Here is a 16,849-nt window from a genome sequence, read left to right on the forward strand (position 1 = left end):
AAAGGCATTCTGCAAATGATCTCATTTATGTCCTCTTTCATTTCTGATATGCTTGGATGACATTTTGTAGTTGTCAAATTCTGTATCCATTTCTTTCCAGCTAATTCCACCGCTAATTTGGATAATTTACTTTTAAGACATATTTGAATCTGAAAACATAATACATGCAATGAAAAATAAGAATGGAGAATACAGTAGCTGCTGCAAAGAGTATCTATACCAATTTTGATTTTTCATTATACTGCACAAAAGGTATCTACTATCCAGTAATATGTAACTATTCATTATCCACCTATTTTACACTATAGAGTTGTAAAGTCACTTTCTTTGTCTACACAGCACACACTCAAAACTACAGCTAGCAAAATTGACTTCAGACAGCTGCTACCAATACTACTGCTGATACCCCCTCATGCCCTCACTTCTTATGTACAGCAAATATGATGTGATGTTGGATGTGGAAGATTTTTCCATAACCAAAACAAAATAACATAGAAAAAAAACTAATGTGGAGCCAAAGATTCATGAAATGCAACATCAGAAAATTAAAAATTTGAAAAAAAAAAAAGTCACATCCCTATTGTGGGTGCTAATGAAAAACAAGTTATGTGACCGTGACACATTACCAATCCCTCAGCTCAAAGCAGTCATCCAAAACATTTGGAACAATATTGACCCTCAGTGGCTCCAACACCTTACTGAGTCTGTCCCTAGGTGCCCTGACAAGTGTGTCAAGTGAGAAGGTGCTCAATAAAGTACTAGAGAGGGGGTAAGTACCTGTATTTGGTTTATTATGGATTTTTTATTGCAGCAACTCTCTTGTGCCAAACATTTTGACTTAGACTGTAGGTCATACATAGTAAAGAGAAAATAAACTAAGTAGTACTCAAACAAAAGACATAAGTATTTACCTAATATTTCTATACAGGAAAGGAGCTGGACTTGTTGTGTCCCATCTCTATTCTCTATCTTTCTAACATACACAGACTCAAATTCATATACAGTTCCAACTTAATCTATATCCTTGATTTCCAATTATCACATTTAGATTTGAACTCATGTATTATTTGACCTTAGGCTATATCACCTAAGCACAGTGAGTCCAGTGGTACATACATACATATACCAAGGCTTTTTTCCCCTTACAAGGGAGGTAGCCAAAAAGGAAAAGGCATAAAATCATTCCCACCCATTCCATCCCTGAATACACTCCACACCCCTCCACCCTCCCTCTTATCTTAGCACCTCCTGGATGACGGGTCATCCCTGCACCTTGTCCACTGCCCTGGGTCAGAAGCAGTGTCACAAGACACAGCACATCCACAGCAAGGCCGCTTCATTAAATCGGCGACCCCCCTCTCCGTCCCCCCATGCATAAAAGGAGAAGACGGGGAGAAATCCCTTCGGGCTACATCAAATTTTGCTCAGTATATAAAATTAACACAAACAGAAAAAAGGGTGGACCCAGCTACTGAAATGCAGATGATTGTTTTTAGTTTACTCCACATTAAGAAATACCAGCATAAACTGAATAAAACTGTTTTGCATCAGCTGAAAAGAAATCTGTCAAGTATGCCACTTTAACTTGGATTTTCCTGGCAATGTTCTCTAAAATGAGTAAAATAGCCTGGCATTAGCCAGAATAAAATCTATTAATTTCACTATAGGAAAGGGTTAGTGTCCTAATGGTCATCCTTGGTTCTATTCCTGAAATGAGTTTGCCTTAAAACTATCAAAGCTAAGCTAGCTTACCTATCTAGGAAAAAAAAAATGCATCACATCCAACCAAAAGGGATCAGTTATTCTTCTTCTTTTAGGAAAGAAAGAAAGAAAGAAAAAAAAAAAAAAATTGGAACCAACACACTGCACTACACAATAGAATAATTTCTACTGCACTGCAATTCTTTTTGCATTGCTTGTTCCTGATTTCTTATTATAAGATCAAATATATTTACTCACCAAAGGTGTACAAGTTTCCTAAAGTAAGGTGAATCAATATGCCACCAATCACAGCACCCACAGCCTTTGATTTTGCTGGTATACATTGTAGACTCCACATTCTTAGTCTATGAAACACCACCTGCCTTGGAACTGTAAAGAAGAAGTAAACATAAAATCAATCATTGATACACACACTTGAATGTAAATCTGATCAACTGATCAACCAATCTATCAATCGATGAAGCAACTGACCAAAGGCCTCACCTAACTTCTTCCATAAGTTAACAGACTACCCCAACCTCTCCCATGTCACTCTTGAAAAACTTCTCTACATTGTTTCTCCACTTTCTGTTCTGTACCAACCACTGCCATGTAGCTCTTGCAAATTTCTGTTTCTTTAGCTTTTCTTTGGTTTCCTCTTTAATGCTTTCTATCATGCAGCATCTGGCCAGCAATGCACATGTCCAATCTCCCATAAACCTTTCTGGCTACTTGAACTGCCCAATTCCATTGTTGCTCATTTATCACTTTGACCTCTTTTCCCTCCCATCCTTTTCATATCACAATCTTTGTTCACTTTAGCACTTCCTCTTTAAACCATACCCATTCTTCCTCTATTCATGTTTCGTTCTTACCCTTCACTACACTCAATACTTCCTTCAGTTTCACCTAGTACTCTCTTTTTTAATTCAATTTGCTCACCTTCAGCACTTCTCTACCTCCCTCCTTTTTCTCACCCCTTGATTTAACTCTATTCCCAATTTCCCTTCTGCCCTCTGTTCTGAATACGTTTATGTCCAGAACCCTCCCATTCCTACTTTTGGGCACCACTACATAGCCCATTAACTCTTTAACTGTGATATACATCACATGATGAGCAGCATGTAACTGCGATATACATTATATGATTTAAAGTCTTTTTTTCTTTTAACTTGGCAGTCTACATTCCACTCCCATATGTCAATGAAGTTTGGCAACTTAGGGTGTACAAGTCCACACACTAGACCTATCCACCCATGCATCCTTAGTTCTTTTCAGACATCATGGAAGAGGCAGGTCTGTTATCTTGCAACCCGCAACCCTCTACTTCTCATGGTGTAAGATGTACGAAAACTTACACAAAAACAATTCCTATGAAAAGGAAGAAACAGTGGATGATTCAAGCAGCAGTAGTGAGGAATATGAGTGATAAAAAAAAGTAGTAGAAGTAGAAAAGTCTGGACTGCATTCATGTATGACCAATGCTCACTGCCCACTGCCTCCAAGTGACAAGATGAACAACTTTGCTACACCACCCCACATGATCTAAGGTAAATGATTGATTAATATTTGGTTTTCCTATACTTCTCTATGCTATCTTTCATTTAATAGTAAAACTTTCTTTTGATTTTTTTACCTTGAAAAATTGCAAACAATGGGTATGACTGACGAATCCCTATTGAGGATTTATTAGGTTCACAACCTCTCAACTACCTTCCTATCTGCCACTTTGGCCCACATATATTTGAAAAATTTTTGCTATCATTTCTCTTACAAAATACTCATGTAACATCTCCCTGCTATGGTTCCTTCCTGCACCTCCATACTATTCCATATGAGGTATTGGCTCACCTCCTACTCCATCATTTAGATCTCCCAACACCACAATAATTATATCTTCCAAAATTCTCTCCACTCTCATTTAAGGGGCATTCTCTGTGAGATCAACAAAAAATTCAAATTAACACCCTCATCTCTTCGATTTTACTGAAATTTGGTTTACAGGTTGTAGTTTTAGGGCTCTAAACACATTTCTGAAATTTAAAGGTCAATCCAAACAACTGTTCAGGATATATAACCAGATATTTTGAGGTCATGTGACAGGTCACTAGCATTTGGCAACCAATAACTAGGGTGATAAAAGTCAGTTATATAATTGTATACTATATATTTAGAATCAGAAAAAGACAAGGAATCCAAATACAGATTGACCTCTCATTAACGGACATTAATTAGCTGTGTTTATGGTGTTTTAGCTGTGTTTTCGGTGTTTTTGGTGCTGTTGTTGTTGTTGTTGTTGTCCGGGCAGTCCATCTCCCCAAGGAATGCCACAGCCGAAACTGGGTTTTCCCACAAATCCTTTATAGAGTGTATGTTGTGTTGTTTGCGTGCATGATTGTGTATAATGCAGTCTTCCATTATGTGTTGTATGGTATGGGGTGAAGAGTTAGATCCTGGGCAGCTGTTCACTACACGGTCGTCCAGCCTCTTCTGGTAGCTTAGTGCTGTGCAATCACTATGCCACCCAAAAACCACTCCAAATCAACGGACACTGTTACCCCTCTTTTAGTCCGTTAATGAGAAGTCAATCTGTATCAGAGTTTTAGAACTCTATTTTTAAAAAAAAAAAAAAAAAAAATCAACTTTAGCAAATATTTATATGTTGTCTGTCAACTGTACATACTTTGACTCCTGGAGTATCAAAATTGAAATATATATATATATATATATATATATATGTATATATATATGACAAAAATGATGGCATAAGCTTAGACTATTAGAATTAGTAAAAAAAAAAGTTTGTTTATGTAAGTATTTCTTATATAATTAACACATAAGTGAGCATCAACTGTACATATTTTTCACACTTATGTGTTACAAGTAATGGCACCCCTGGGGTCAAGTGATCATGTGGTGAGTTTCAGTATTTCCACTGATGGGGAAAAAGCAATTTGGGGAGAACAATGTTTTGATTATAGGAATGCCAAGTTTTAGAACTCTAGTTTAAAAAAAAAAAAAAAAAAAAAAACTCCCTTTAGCAAATATTTAGGTCAATATTTGACCCCTGGGGTATCAAAATTGAAAAAAATATATATACATAGATGAGAAAAATTAAGGCATAAGCTTTGACTATTAGAATCAGTAAAAAAGTTTGTTTATGCTAGTATTTTTCATATAATCAACGCATAAGTGAGTGTCATATTTATATGTTGTCTGTCAACTGTACATATTTTTCACACTTGTGTTAATTATATGAAAAATACTAGCATAAACATACTTTTTTTTTATTGATTCTAATGGCCAAAGTTTATGCCTTCATTTTTCTCATTTATATATATATTTTTTAAATTTTGATATTCCAGGGGTCAAATCCTAACCTCTAATTTTTGCTAAAGTGGGAATCTTTATTTTTCAATTTAGAGTTCTAAAACTCTGATATTTGAATTCCTTGTCTTTTTCTGATTCTAAATATATATATACATTCATATAACTACGACTTTTATTACCTTAATTATTGGTCACCAAATGTTAGTGACCTCTCATATGACCTCAAAATATCTGAAGTTGTATCTCGAACAGTTGTTCAGATTGACCTTAGAATTTCCGAAATATGTTCAGAGCCCTCAGCAAAATCAGAGATGAGGATGTTAGGTACTTGAGATACATATATATATATATATATATATATATATATATATATATATATATATATATATATATATATATATATATATATATATATATATATATAAGAAAGAAAAAAGAAAAAAGTAATCAAATTCAAATAAAATAAAATCATATCAGCACTCTCATCTCTCCAGTTGAGGAAGGAGCTTAAGCACAGAAGAAACCAAGGGGGAAAAAACTTAGTGATAAGGTGAGGAAAGATTGTAGACAGAGAAATAATGCTGGCAGAACAAGTTCAGAGACCAGGAACATCAGAACAGAAGTTAAGCATGGCTATGAGGAATTCCCAGACCCAGACTTGAGTGGTTTAGAACAGACACAGAATGTAAATTGTGTAAATAGTTTGAGGCCATATCACATGACTAATAGTACTATGCAGACTTATAAAAAACAAATTGGGGTGCTAACTTGTAAGCTTTTGAATGCCAGAAGTATTGTGAATAAAATGTTGGAGTTAGAAGAAATGGTATATGAAGAGAATTCCGATACAATATTGATAACAGTCATGGGCAAATATTGGTATATCTCATGCAGAAATCAGTTTACAGGGATATGATATGATAAGATAGGACAGAATGAATAGGAAAGGAGGTGGCTGTGTGGCATATTTCAAAAATGAAAGGATAGCAAGTGCTTTAGAAGATTTAATGAGTGATGATACAGAATCAGTCTGGTGTAAAATTAAAGAGGAAAATGGGGATATCGTGTTGGGTGTATGCTATCATAATACATCAGCCACAGAAAAAGATGAGAGAAATCTATATAATAAGATAGAGGAGAGTTGTGAGAGATTTAACCAAGTAATTGTATGCAGGGACTTCAATCATAGTTCCATCAAATGGGACTTGTTACAAGCAGAAAGAGAAGGCAAAGCCTTCCTAAATCTAGTGATGGACAAATTCTTACTCAGCATGTGAAGCAACCAACAGGAGGGGGAAATATTCTAGATCTGGTGATAAGCTCAAACCCAACATTGGTAGACTGTGTACAAGTAACGGCACCCCTAGGGTCAAATGATCATAATGTAGTGAGTTTCAACATTTCCACTGATGGGAGAAAAGTAATTTGGAAAGAATAATATTTTGATTATAGGAATGCCAAGTACAAGGATATGAGAAAAGAATTTGTAAAAATACAATGGAAAGAGAAGTTCAAAGACAGAGAAGTTTCAGCAATGTAGAATGTATTTGTCAAAGAATATGACATAGTAAAGCTCTATGTACTGACAAAGAGGTGTGAGAATAAGAAAAGGAAACCATTGTGGTGGAATAGAGATATATTGAAGGCAAGGAAAAATAAATTTCAGTGGCGGAAACAATTTCAGGAGACAGACCACTATGAGGACTACCGGTACTTGAGGTACAAAAGGGCCATGGATAGAGCAAGACACCTCATCAGGCAAACCAAAAGGAAATACGAATCTAAGATAGCTAAAAGAGTAAAAAAAGATCTAAAAGCATATTACAGATATGCCAAAAGTAAAATGAAGACAAAAGAAAGTGTTGGACCACTGGAGGATGAGAATGGAGACATGGTATCTGAGGATGAGAGGATGGTTGAGAGCTTAAACAAATATTCCTCCACAGTGTACACAGAGGAATCTACTGCAAATATTCCTAAACCAAGAATGGTCTATAATGGTACAAGTAACAAAATGTTACAAGAGGTGGATCTATCTACACAGGGTGTAATTATGATCCTACATAAATTAAATCCCGGGGAATCACCAGGAGATAACAATGTACATCCAGCAGTGTTAAAGAACTTTGGAGGACTAGCAGCACAACCACTAAGTTATATTTTTAAGAGTAGTTTGAAGATTGGAAAAGTACCAGATGGTTGGAGGATGGCAAATGTGATACATATCTTTAGAAAGGGATCAAAGAGACTTGAAAATCTTTAAATAACAACCACAGCTTGACACAGGAAGCATTTTTTCTAATAGAATTGTTAATGAGTGGAACAATCTGCCAAGAGAGGCAGTTGCTGCACATTGAATGGATTTATTTTAAGGCCAAAATAGATCCGTTAATAAGACAAATGGGGGGCACAACATGAGCCAGCAAAGGCTTACTGCCCTGATCCTAGGCAGACCACCTCAACAGCAATAGGACTCAGATGGTGTTGGTAAGATAGCAAATGAGGGTATTATAATTATGAAATTTAGATGACGTCAAAATTATAGAAATAGATTTGTGTAATTTACCCAACTACTGTATGTTTACCACAAGAAGGGTGGGAGAGAATTTTTTTCTAAACTGACAAGACCACTATACTCCAGCAGTGCCTCACTGCCTAAGAACTTGCAAAAATATGCTCCACGAATTACAGGTAACAGACACCTGTCACACTAGACAGCATATTTAGAAACTACATCACTGCCACAACTTTCACTACTATTTTGGTTGCACTGTTCTTTAAATTATGCATATTTTCTTATTATGACAGGTCAGTATGAAATTGATCATAGTTTCACCTGTGAAACACTTTGATATTTCATATAACACGATGTGTTAAACTTTTATTAGTTCGTAAAACAAACAGTGCACCAGCTAGTGACTAGTCACTTTATACTATGACAACCGCAACAGATCCACCTGCTAAAAGTTGCGTTATCGAGTCCACTATAGCAAGAGCCACTGTGCTATTTCAGATTGTATATCCTCAATAACAGCCTCAGGTAAACACAAAAATACTCTTACGACACATCTTATCAGGAACAGCTGACAGAAGCAACCGGGAAAATTATCAAAACATTTGACGTCACGGATCCATCACATAACATGACAACTTAAGATAGGAAAGCTAGACAATAACATTTTGCAAGCAAGCAAGAGCTTGGACGTCTGTTTCATAGATGTCACTAGTATCTCACTATAGACTACTAGCAATTAATGCAGAGCTTTATCATGGTTGTAATGGAAAATAACAATATCTTAACAGGAAATATCAAAATATATAGATTTCTCTTCCGAAGAAAAATACTCAAGTTTTGTTTACTTATACTGAATATTAGATAAAATAGAATGAATACTAATGGTGATAGGATGACAATTTTCCGTATACAATTACAAGATCATGGTTAACAATTTAAAGAAACAATTTACAATTTGTAACAATATCCGACAATCAATACGGTTTTAGAAATAGAAAGATACAATGTGTGGATCATGTGGTTTGACTGTATACCTTGATCTTGGAAAAATAATTTGGTACGGCATTTCATTATAATATTTTGTAAAAACTTGGCCATACCTAAGGACTACGAGGAGGCGAAATAGTTCAGTTGGTACTTGGTACAGAAGTGGAATGCTAGGCAGATGGGCTACTGAGCAGATTTTTTTATGGGTGACGAAAAAAAAAAAAGATAAAAACAGATGGTCACTTCAGGAAGAAAAGAATTAACAGCATTTCAATTAAAAGTCAAATATTGATGTAGGGAAAATGTCAAAAAGTTCCCTGTGTTTAAAACGTCCATGCCATAAATAGGTGGGAAGACATCACGGGGAAAAGTTTCAGAGCATTGCAGAGAAAGGCATAAAAGACTCTCAACTCAACTCTATACCTTTTACAGGAGTGAGCTAGCTACTAGTAAGGGGTTTGACTAATTACCCCACCGGACTCCACCGGACCCCATCGGACCGCACCGGACTCCATCGGACCGCACCGGACCTTTATCCAAGCTTATACCTACCCCACCGGAGGTTGAGATTGATCGTAGGTTAGCATGGAATGTGTATTTTGACAGTTTGCACATGACTTGTATTTGTAACACCACTTGACGTTGCATGCCGAGAGGTTCGAGAGAGTTTGTATGGGACCGCACCGGAGGCTTATTTTATTGTACTTCTACCTGAATAAAATGTACATCAATGTTTTATACGGAACAATAAACATTTATCTGATTCTGATAGTACCAATACCAATTATTCGTATACGGGCGAATAATAATAGCATCTCCATGATAATAGTGAGGTTGAGATTTCAAACTTATCACGTATCCGTATCCTTATACGGATATTTAACATTAGAATTCAGTGTACTTGTTCACGTGACCTTGTACATTATACGTAGTATTCGTTTTCGTTTACGTAGTGAAATCTCAACCTCTCTAATCATTGTTCTTGGACAACCGTATACTGACGGTGGAATAACAATAAAAATATGCACTGTTCGACCGTATACGGGCGAATAATCACTTCGTTTTATTTCTATTTGAATTTATTCGGTAAATCATCCTCCATCGCACTTTCATCTCTGAACGTCACTTAATCATTGATTTGATTTGGCCGGTCAGTTAACAGTGACTTTTATCTCAGTTAATATTCAATAAACGGTGCCATATTGCCACTTTCACTGACTTTTACCTCAGAAAGTCACTTGCTTGAACGTCATTCAGTCAATTGGTCAATTAACAGCCTGTGACATTGCCCCTTTTACCCCAGAACGTCCTCACTTTGAATTTTATTCAGTTAACTGGTCAATTAACAGGCCCTTAATTGAACTTTATTCAGGTAATTTGTCAAAGGCGACCTTCATCTCAAATCGTCACATATTTGAACTTTATTCAGTATTTTGGCATCAGAGCTTGAGCTGTCACTTTACTTTTGCTGTCAAGTATCCAAGCTGAAGTGTCTCAGTCCATGTAAATAAAGGCCCGGAAACTGTCTTTTCTCATTCTCACTCTCGATTTCTTCGAAGAAAGACCGATTTTCAGCTTCTCCGATATAAACGACCACTGCTTGGATTGGAATAAGGTTTGATTTGACAGATTTCATTTCCCGAATTTTCCATATTGCTTCTTGGTTTGATTTTGCATTTATAATTTGGTTGCTTTACGTCATAATTTTGCGCCTTCCGATTTGCCTTTATCTTTCTTAGTTTCGTTCTTGGTTCATTTGAACTTACCTTGGTGCACTTTACTGAGTTGACTGGATTTTCCGTAAGCCGCTTTTTATTTGAACATTTTGTTTTCGCATAATTGAGTTGTTTTCTGTCAGAAAGTTGAACCATGTCTCGTCGAGGAAGGAAAGTCCAGTACCCGTGTTCCAAATAACGATTGGCACCAAAACAGACCAGGTATCTGTCAGAATCCTGGACTTGTTCCATCCAATTGTGCTGCAAGATTATGTACCCAAGGCAGTTGGAGGGGACGGAAATTGTTTGTATCGGGCTGTTTCCTTGGCATTGTACGGGTGTGAGACCTACCACATTTTGCTACGTTTATTAACAGCACCAGAGATAATGGAGAACCGGGCGACGTATGACAGACAGCATGAGGACTTCAAAGACTTCATTCACGATGACCGCATCTTGACAGGGATGTGCGAGGACATATTGGCTGCCGTACGGGAGACAGGACACTATTCAGAGATGACGCACATTTACGCTTTGAGTTCAGTGATAGGTCGCAGTTGCTCACGCCCACCTCGGTCAGGCAGTTTTCTCCAAACCACTTCGTTCCACTTTTCAAACGTTCGCCACCAAGCCTGTGGGGTCTGGCTTAGCAGCAGTGGCAACTGTACAACGGTACCTCATTTGATAGAGCAAGAGAAACTACGCCGACTGTATCAAAGTGATGGCGCATATTGTTACGAAAAGATGATCAACAAGAAAAGAGTCTATGTCCCATTACAACCACAGCCGTCTGAGGATGAGATCTTCGAAGTCTATAGACTATATAACAAACTGAAGAAGGACGCCACTTTCAAGAGGAGAGTCACAATTGTCACCAAGTCGCCACCACATTTTTGTGAAAAAAAAGCCGATAGCACTTGTAGAATACGTTGGAAAACACCCTGGCCTTCAACCACATGGTAACTGCAAAAACGCTACGGATGACTATCAAAGGACACCGGGACACGTGCTTCAAACCATAGGAGAGTTAGCAAAATCCAACCCAGTTATGACCGTTTACAACCGGTTACTCATCGAAGGACCATTAGAGGATGCACCACGAGACTCCAAACAGATACGAAATAAAAAATATCATGATAAAAGGAAAGAACGACCAGAGAAGGATCAAGACAAGGAATACAGAAAGAATTTTGCGGATCATATCCTGAAAGCGACCAACATGACTCAAAGCCACCCATTTGTTCAAGGCGTAACGCATTCAAAAAACAAGGTTCCATGCATAATACTGTATACCGATGATCAAGTTGAGGACCTGAAGTGCTTCTGTTGTACTGGAGGAAGTGTCCTTGGGGTAGACAGAACTTTTAATTTGGGAGAGGTGTTTGTCACAACTACAACATTTAAGAATCGCGCAGTCATCAGAACAGATACAAAAGACCACCCTATATTTTTTGGACCAATGTTTTTACACGGGACGTCCACTCTGAAGGATTATCACGATTTTTTTTCTCGGATTCGATGTGAACTAATCAGTGTTGACTTGCACAATGAAAAAAAGGAAAAATAAAGCATACTGGCAAACTAACTTAGCCGACAACTCCTCCCACTTTTAGAAGACCATCGGAAGAACGTCGCCAAAAGCCATTGTGCCGACCTAAAATGGACCAACAACAACGCTGAGTCAGGGAACCCCATCTTGAAAAATGCAGTAAACTGGAAGGCACAACCGGCAGACAGACTCATAGACACTCTGTATGACATAATCACTGCAATGTACACAGACGTGAAACGGGCACTTGTTGGACGCGGTAATTACAGACTGTCTGAACATTACCAATCTCATGCCATCCCTTACGCCAAATGGGCAGCGATGACCGAGGAACAGAAGGACAGAGCAACCAGGAAATTTCTAAGAGCAAGGATCCCACAGAAGGACGCCCCGGTCACATCGACGAATGGTCTGCTCCAAGTGCCCCATACACCAAGTGCTGAGAAGAAGCCAGGACAACGGAAGAGGAAAGTCAACGCCAAGACATTCACACCCAAAAGTAAACGTGTTCGCCTCGAACTTTAAGGTGATTCGATCGTGACTTTATTGAACTGATGGACGGAATACATAGAATACGAATCTGGTTGAATATTACATTTTACGATTTTATCCTTTTGTGTTCTAATCTGCTTTTAATGTTATTAACTCCGTGGAGTGGTCAAACTTGCTGATGTGCTGTAATCATCTTAAGAAATAAATATCTTCAAACCCTGTGATTAATGTGAATAAATGGAGTGGTCAAACTTGCTTTTAATTGTTCTTTGTTCTTCCTTTCTTCTACTTCAATGAGTCTGATACCTTGCCGTGGTGAAGTAGCTTGCGTACCTCGTTGACTCAGAGATCTATGCCCGAATTGGAGTTTTATATCAACTCCGGTAGGATCACCCATGTCAGACAGATCATGGAGGTATATAATACCTCCATGGACAGATCATGGAGGTATTATTAAGACCTCCATGGACAGATCAAAGGGTAGAGGTCAGACGAAACTCGGACTCGAATTGACTCAGGTTCTCGATCGTTGGGGTTTTAGGCCTACGGTACCTCGAGTGATAGAAACTCGATCCGGTGGGGTAGGTATGAGCCAAATTTTATACCACTGGTCAAACTGTCAAAATACACATTCCATTTGACCAACGATGAATCTCCACCTCCGGTGGGGTAGGTTTTAGCTTGTGTAAAGGTCCGGTGCGGTCCGATGGAGTCCGGTGCGGTCCGATGGAGTCCGGTGCGGTCCGGTGGAGTCCGGTGGGGTAATTAGTCATTTTAAAATATTTTGTGCGCGGTCCGATGGAGTCCGGTGCGATCCGGTGGAGTCCGGTGGGGTAATTAGTCATTTTAAAATATTTTGTGCTCATCAAGAGAGAAGGTGCACAGTTACTAAACTATGAAAACAGATGACAAGGAGGAACAACTGAATTATAGATCGGTAAGTAGGCCTGCATGCACATTTTCTCTCTTGTTAAACAAACAAATATTATATAGTTACTCCTTAATACAATTTTCTTCGGCTCGTATACAATCATAGAAAATTATAAGGGCGGATAGCTTTGGAATTCTCTTCCCGTCCTATAGGGAAAACAAATATAAAAATAAAGCGAAATGCAATTATATCTTACAGTTTCTTACAGTAGTCTTCTGGAAGAGGCCCTTTGGCCTGTAAATCGAGCTCTGAGCTTTGAACTGAATAAGTGGTGGTATCAGTTTGAATTATATTCTTATATTGAATTTTAGCTCTAAAGTTATATATTTAATCTTGGTTGCCACATGCTTTATCTAACTTACTCTCAAATTTGATAACGGATTTTGAGTCTATGACATACTTGGGTAATGCATTCCAATTGTTTACCATTGTCTTACAAAATGAGTTCTTCCTTTTGTCCAATTTTGATCTTTTCTTCACTATTTTCATAGGATGTCCTCTGGTTCTGCAATTTTCCCATAGTACTAAAATATCTTGGCATACTTCCGTATCGTATACTCCTGTCAGGATCATGATTCAATCATATCGTCTCGTGCACGTCTATATGCTAGTGTGGGTAGGTGTTTCAGTTTCCTCAATCTCTTCATAATTCAGTTTCTTAAAATTTGTACCAGCTTAGTTGTTCTCCTCTGCATTCCTTCCACAGCTTCAATGTGTTTCAGCAAATATGGGACCCATACTTGTTTTCATACTCCAAATAGGGTTTGTTTACCTCCTTCCAGTCCCATTGCATCTCTGTCTCCTTATTTAGACCAGAAGGGCCTACTTCGTGTAGGAGGCAGGTTGAGTCAAGGCGGTGATATACTGGGTATGCTTGCAAGGCCTATTATTATTCCAAAGGAATCCCATTTAGGCTTGTTGTTGATCCGTCACTACCATGAGACAGTGCACCACCAAGGGAGAGTGATTACAGAAGGAGCCGTCCGTACAGGTGGTTTCTGGATTTTGGGAGGGAAACGTACCATTTCTAAGGTCATTTCCAAATGCGTCACCTGTAAAAGGGTAAGAGGTAAGGTGTGTGTTCAGAAGATGGGAGACTTACCCGTCGATAGACTTACTCCCAATCCGCCATTTTCCTATGTAGGAGTTGACCTTTTTGGCCCCTGGCATATAAAAACTCGGCGCACTAGAAGTTCCTTCCTCGAAAGTAAAAGATGGGGCGTTCTGTTCACCTGTCTTGTTTCCAGAGCTATCCACATAGAGACTGTAGAAGAATTGAGTACTTCTTCCTTCATTAATGCCTTAAAGAGATTCATTTGTATTCGTGGCCCAGTTAAGATGATGCGTTCTGACAGAGGCACGAACTTTGTAGGTGCTGTCAAAGCACTGAACTTGCTTGCCATTACCGATGAAGGTGGTGATGTCAATAGTTTCTTGTCAAGTCAAGGTTGCACTTGGTTGTTTAACCCTCCTCATGCTTCTCACATGGGTGGGGCATGGGAGCGTATGGTGGGGATAGTCCGCAACATCATGAATGTGATACTGACTAACCATCACCCCAAGGCATTAACACATGAGGTGTTAGTAACCTTCTTTGCAGAAGTATGTAAGATCGTGAATTCCGGACCTTTAGTTCCTGTTTCCTCGGACCCTAGTAGTCCTTTCATTTTGTCTCCGTCCATCCTTCTCACTCAGAAAACTGATATTCCTGTAACTCTTCCTGAAGAGATAGGTATTAAGGCAGTATACAAATCTCAATGGAAGCATGTCCATCACCTTGCTGAGGAATTCTGGAAGAGATGGAAGAAAGAGTATCTTTCCTCTTTGCAACCCAGAAGAAAGTGGGTCAATTCCTCTCCAAATGTAAAGGTGGATGATGTAGTGTTGGTAAAAAATCAAGAGTGTCCCCAAGGACAGTGGCCCTTGGGTATTGTAAACAAAGTATTCCCTGGCAAGGATGATTTAGTCAGGAAGGTCCAAGTAAGAGTTGTGGTAAACAACAAAGCCCATGAATATGTAAGACCCATTTCTGAGCTTGTGTTGCTAGGTCAATAGATTTGGTAATTTTTCCCCCTAGAAAATTAGGAAGGGAGTGTGCCGTTACGAGAGGTAACGGGGCTTTTTTATACGTCCGTGTATCCCCATGTTTACATATCTTTTTGTCGTAAGGCTCGTTTCCCCTCGGAAGAGGTTTCAAGTTTTTTTTTTTTTGTAATGCTTTAATTTAAGTATGCTGCGAGCAGAAGCTTCATCTGCTTAAGAATACTATCGTTGTAAGTTGTCTGCAAGCTGTGCTGCAAGATAGCATCTCATTATTTGTACAATGTTCACTTTAAGAATTAGACTTAAGAAGGTGTGTAAGAACCGGTTGCGGTGGTGTGATGTCACGTCACGCCTCCAGCCAGTGTGGTTTGAAACGCCTTCAGTTGTATACCCGCTCCCTTCGCGGCCTACTCGTTTTTTCATCTACTACTTCTACTCTTCCTCCCAATTACTGTCTGCTGCCATGGTTTCAATGGCAGCATCTGTTGTGTGAAGATGAGAAAGTCGTGTTTTCTATTGCCAATAAACGTTAGCGACGAGCACTCCGTGGATCCTTAACCCCGCGTTGTTTACGTTACGTAATCCAGAAAAGAGGGCACTCGTTACGCTAACCCCCTATGCGTAGCAGAGTAATCTGTGAAGCCACATGATTATTACCCCTATATCCTTTTCTGTGCTTATTTCTGTCATCTTTTCATTCATGTTATATCCATGGTTTCTAGCACTACAATTTCCAATGCGCACGAATTTACATTTTTTTGGATGAAACAGCAATAGCCATTTATCCGCCCATGGCATTGCTTCATACAGTCTATGTCCCCTTGAAAAAGCTTCATGTCCCCCTCGGTTTTAATTTGCCTGTAAATTTTGATATTATCTGTGTACAAGTATATTTGCTTCCATTTCTTAAAACTTCTGGTAAATCATTTATATGAAGGACGAACAATAATGGTCCCATTACAGACCTCCGAGGGACACCACTTTTCACATCATGCCATTCTGATTTTTGGCTGTTCACAACCACATATTATTTTCTATAATCCACAAAATCTCCTATCCACTTCAAACACTTCTCTCCGATGTTGTAGCTTCTTATTTTTTCTAGAAGTGTTCTATGTAGCACCTTATCGAAAGCTTTCATAAAGTCATAGTAGATTATATCCACTGCAGCATTCTCATCTGACTGAGTCCATCTGTCCAATCATCTTATTAGTTGAAGAACTATAGGATTCCACGTTGTTTGTTACTAAAATAGTTTATTTGATTTCATGTGTTTCATAACTTTCTTTCCGACCCATGACGAGGCGACATGTGGTGATTACATGTGTAAAGTCATTGCGAAGCCAATGATAAACTATATGGCGTTAGCAAGAACAAGCTGAATCAAGTGCACCACAGATTTAAACTTTACCTCGGATGAAATATGATAATCCTAACACTTTCATGGCAAGTCTGCCTCTTAGATGAATAAAATCGTACCGTATTAGATGGTGGTCGTAACAGAAGCTCTATGGACTGTTTTCCCTCCCACATTCTTCCTATCCAATCTATCCAAAGGATAGGAAGAATGTGGGAGGGAAAATAGT

General features: G+C 38.5%; 1 protein-coding gene across 4 annotated transcripts in view; it reads right to left on the minus strand.

Moving 5' to 3' along the window:
• LOC143033966 (apicoplast pyruvate carrier 1-like) overlaps nt 1-8,175 on the minus strand; it is a 75,801-nt gene extending 67,626 nt beyond the window's left edge. Inside the window, exons 1-2 of one of the 4 annotated variants that reach the window (XM_076199759.1) lie at nt 8,094-8,175; nt 1,960-2,091 (exon numbers count right to left, since the gene is read on the minus strand). In XM_076199759.1, the coding sequence (XP_076055874.1) occupies nt 1,960-2,091; nt 8,094-8,100 (139 nt within the window). In that variant the 5' untranslated portion in view covers nt 8,101-8,175. Of the gene's footprint in view, nt 1-1,959; nt 2,092-2,205; nt 3,854-7,867; nt 7,889-7,988 lie in introns of those variants that run through there. The other 3 variants (XM_076200005.1, XM_076199926.1, XM_076199849.1) reach the window with 3 other exon arrangements.
• Nucleotides 8,176-16,849: the final 8,674 nt, after the last annotated feature.

The sequence above is a fragment of the Oratosquilla oratoria genome, chromosome 1 (genome assembly GCF_046742065.1).
Source record: "Oratosquilla oratoria isolate Oo_2021 chromosome 1, ASM4674206v1, whole genome shotgun sequence".
Taxonomy (NCBI): Eukaryota; Metazoa; Arthropoda; class Malacostraca; order Stomatopoda; family Squillidae; genus Oratosquilla; species Oratosquilla oratoria.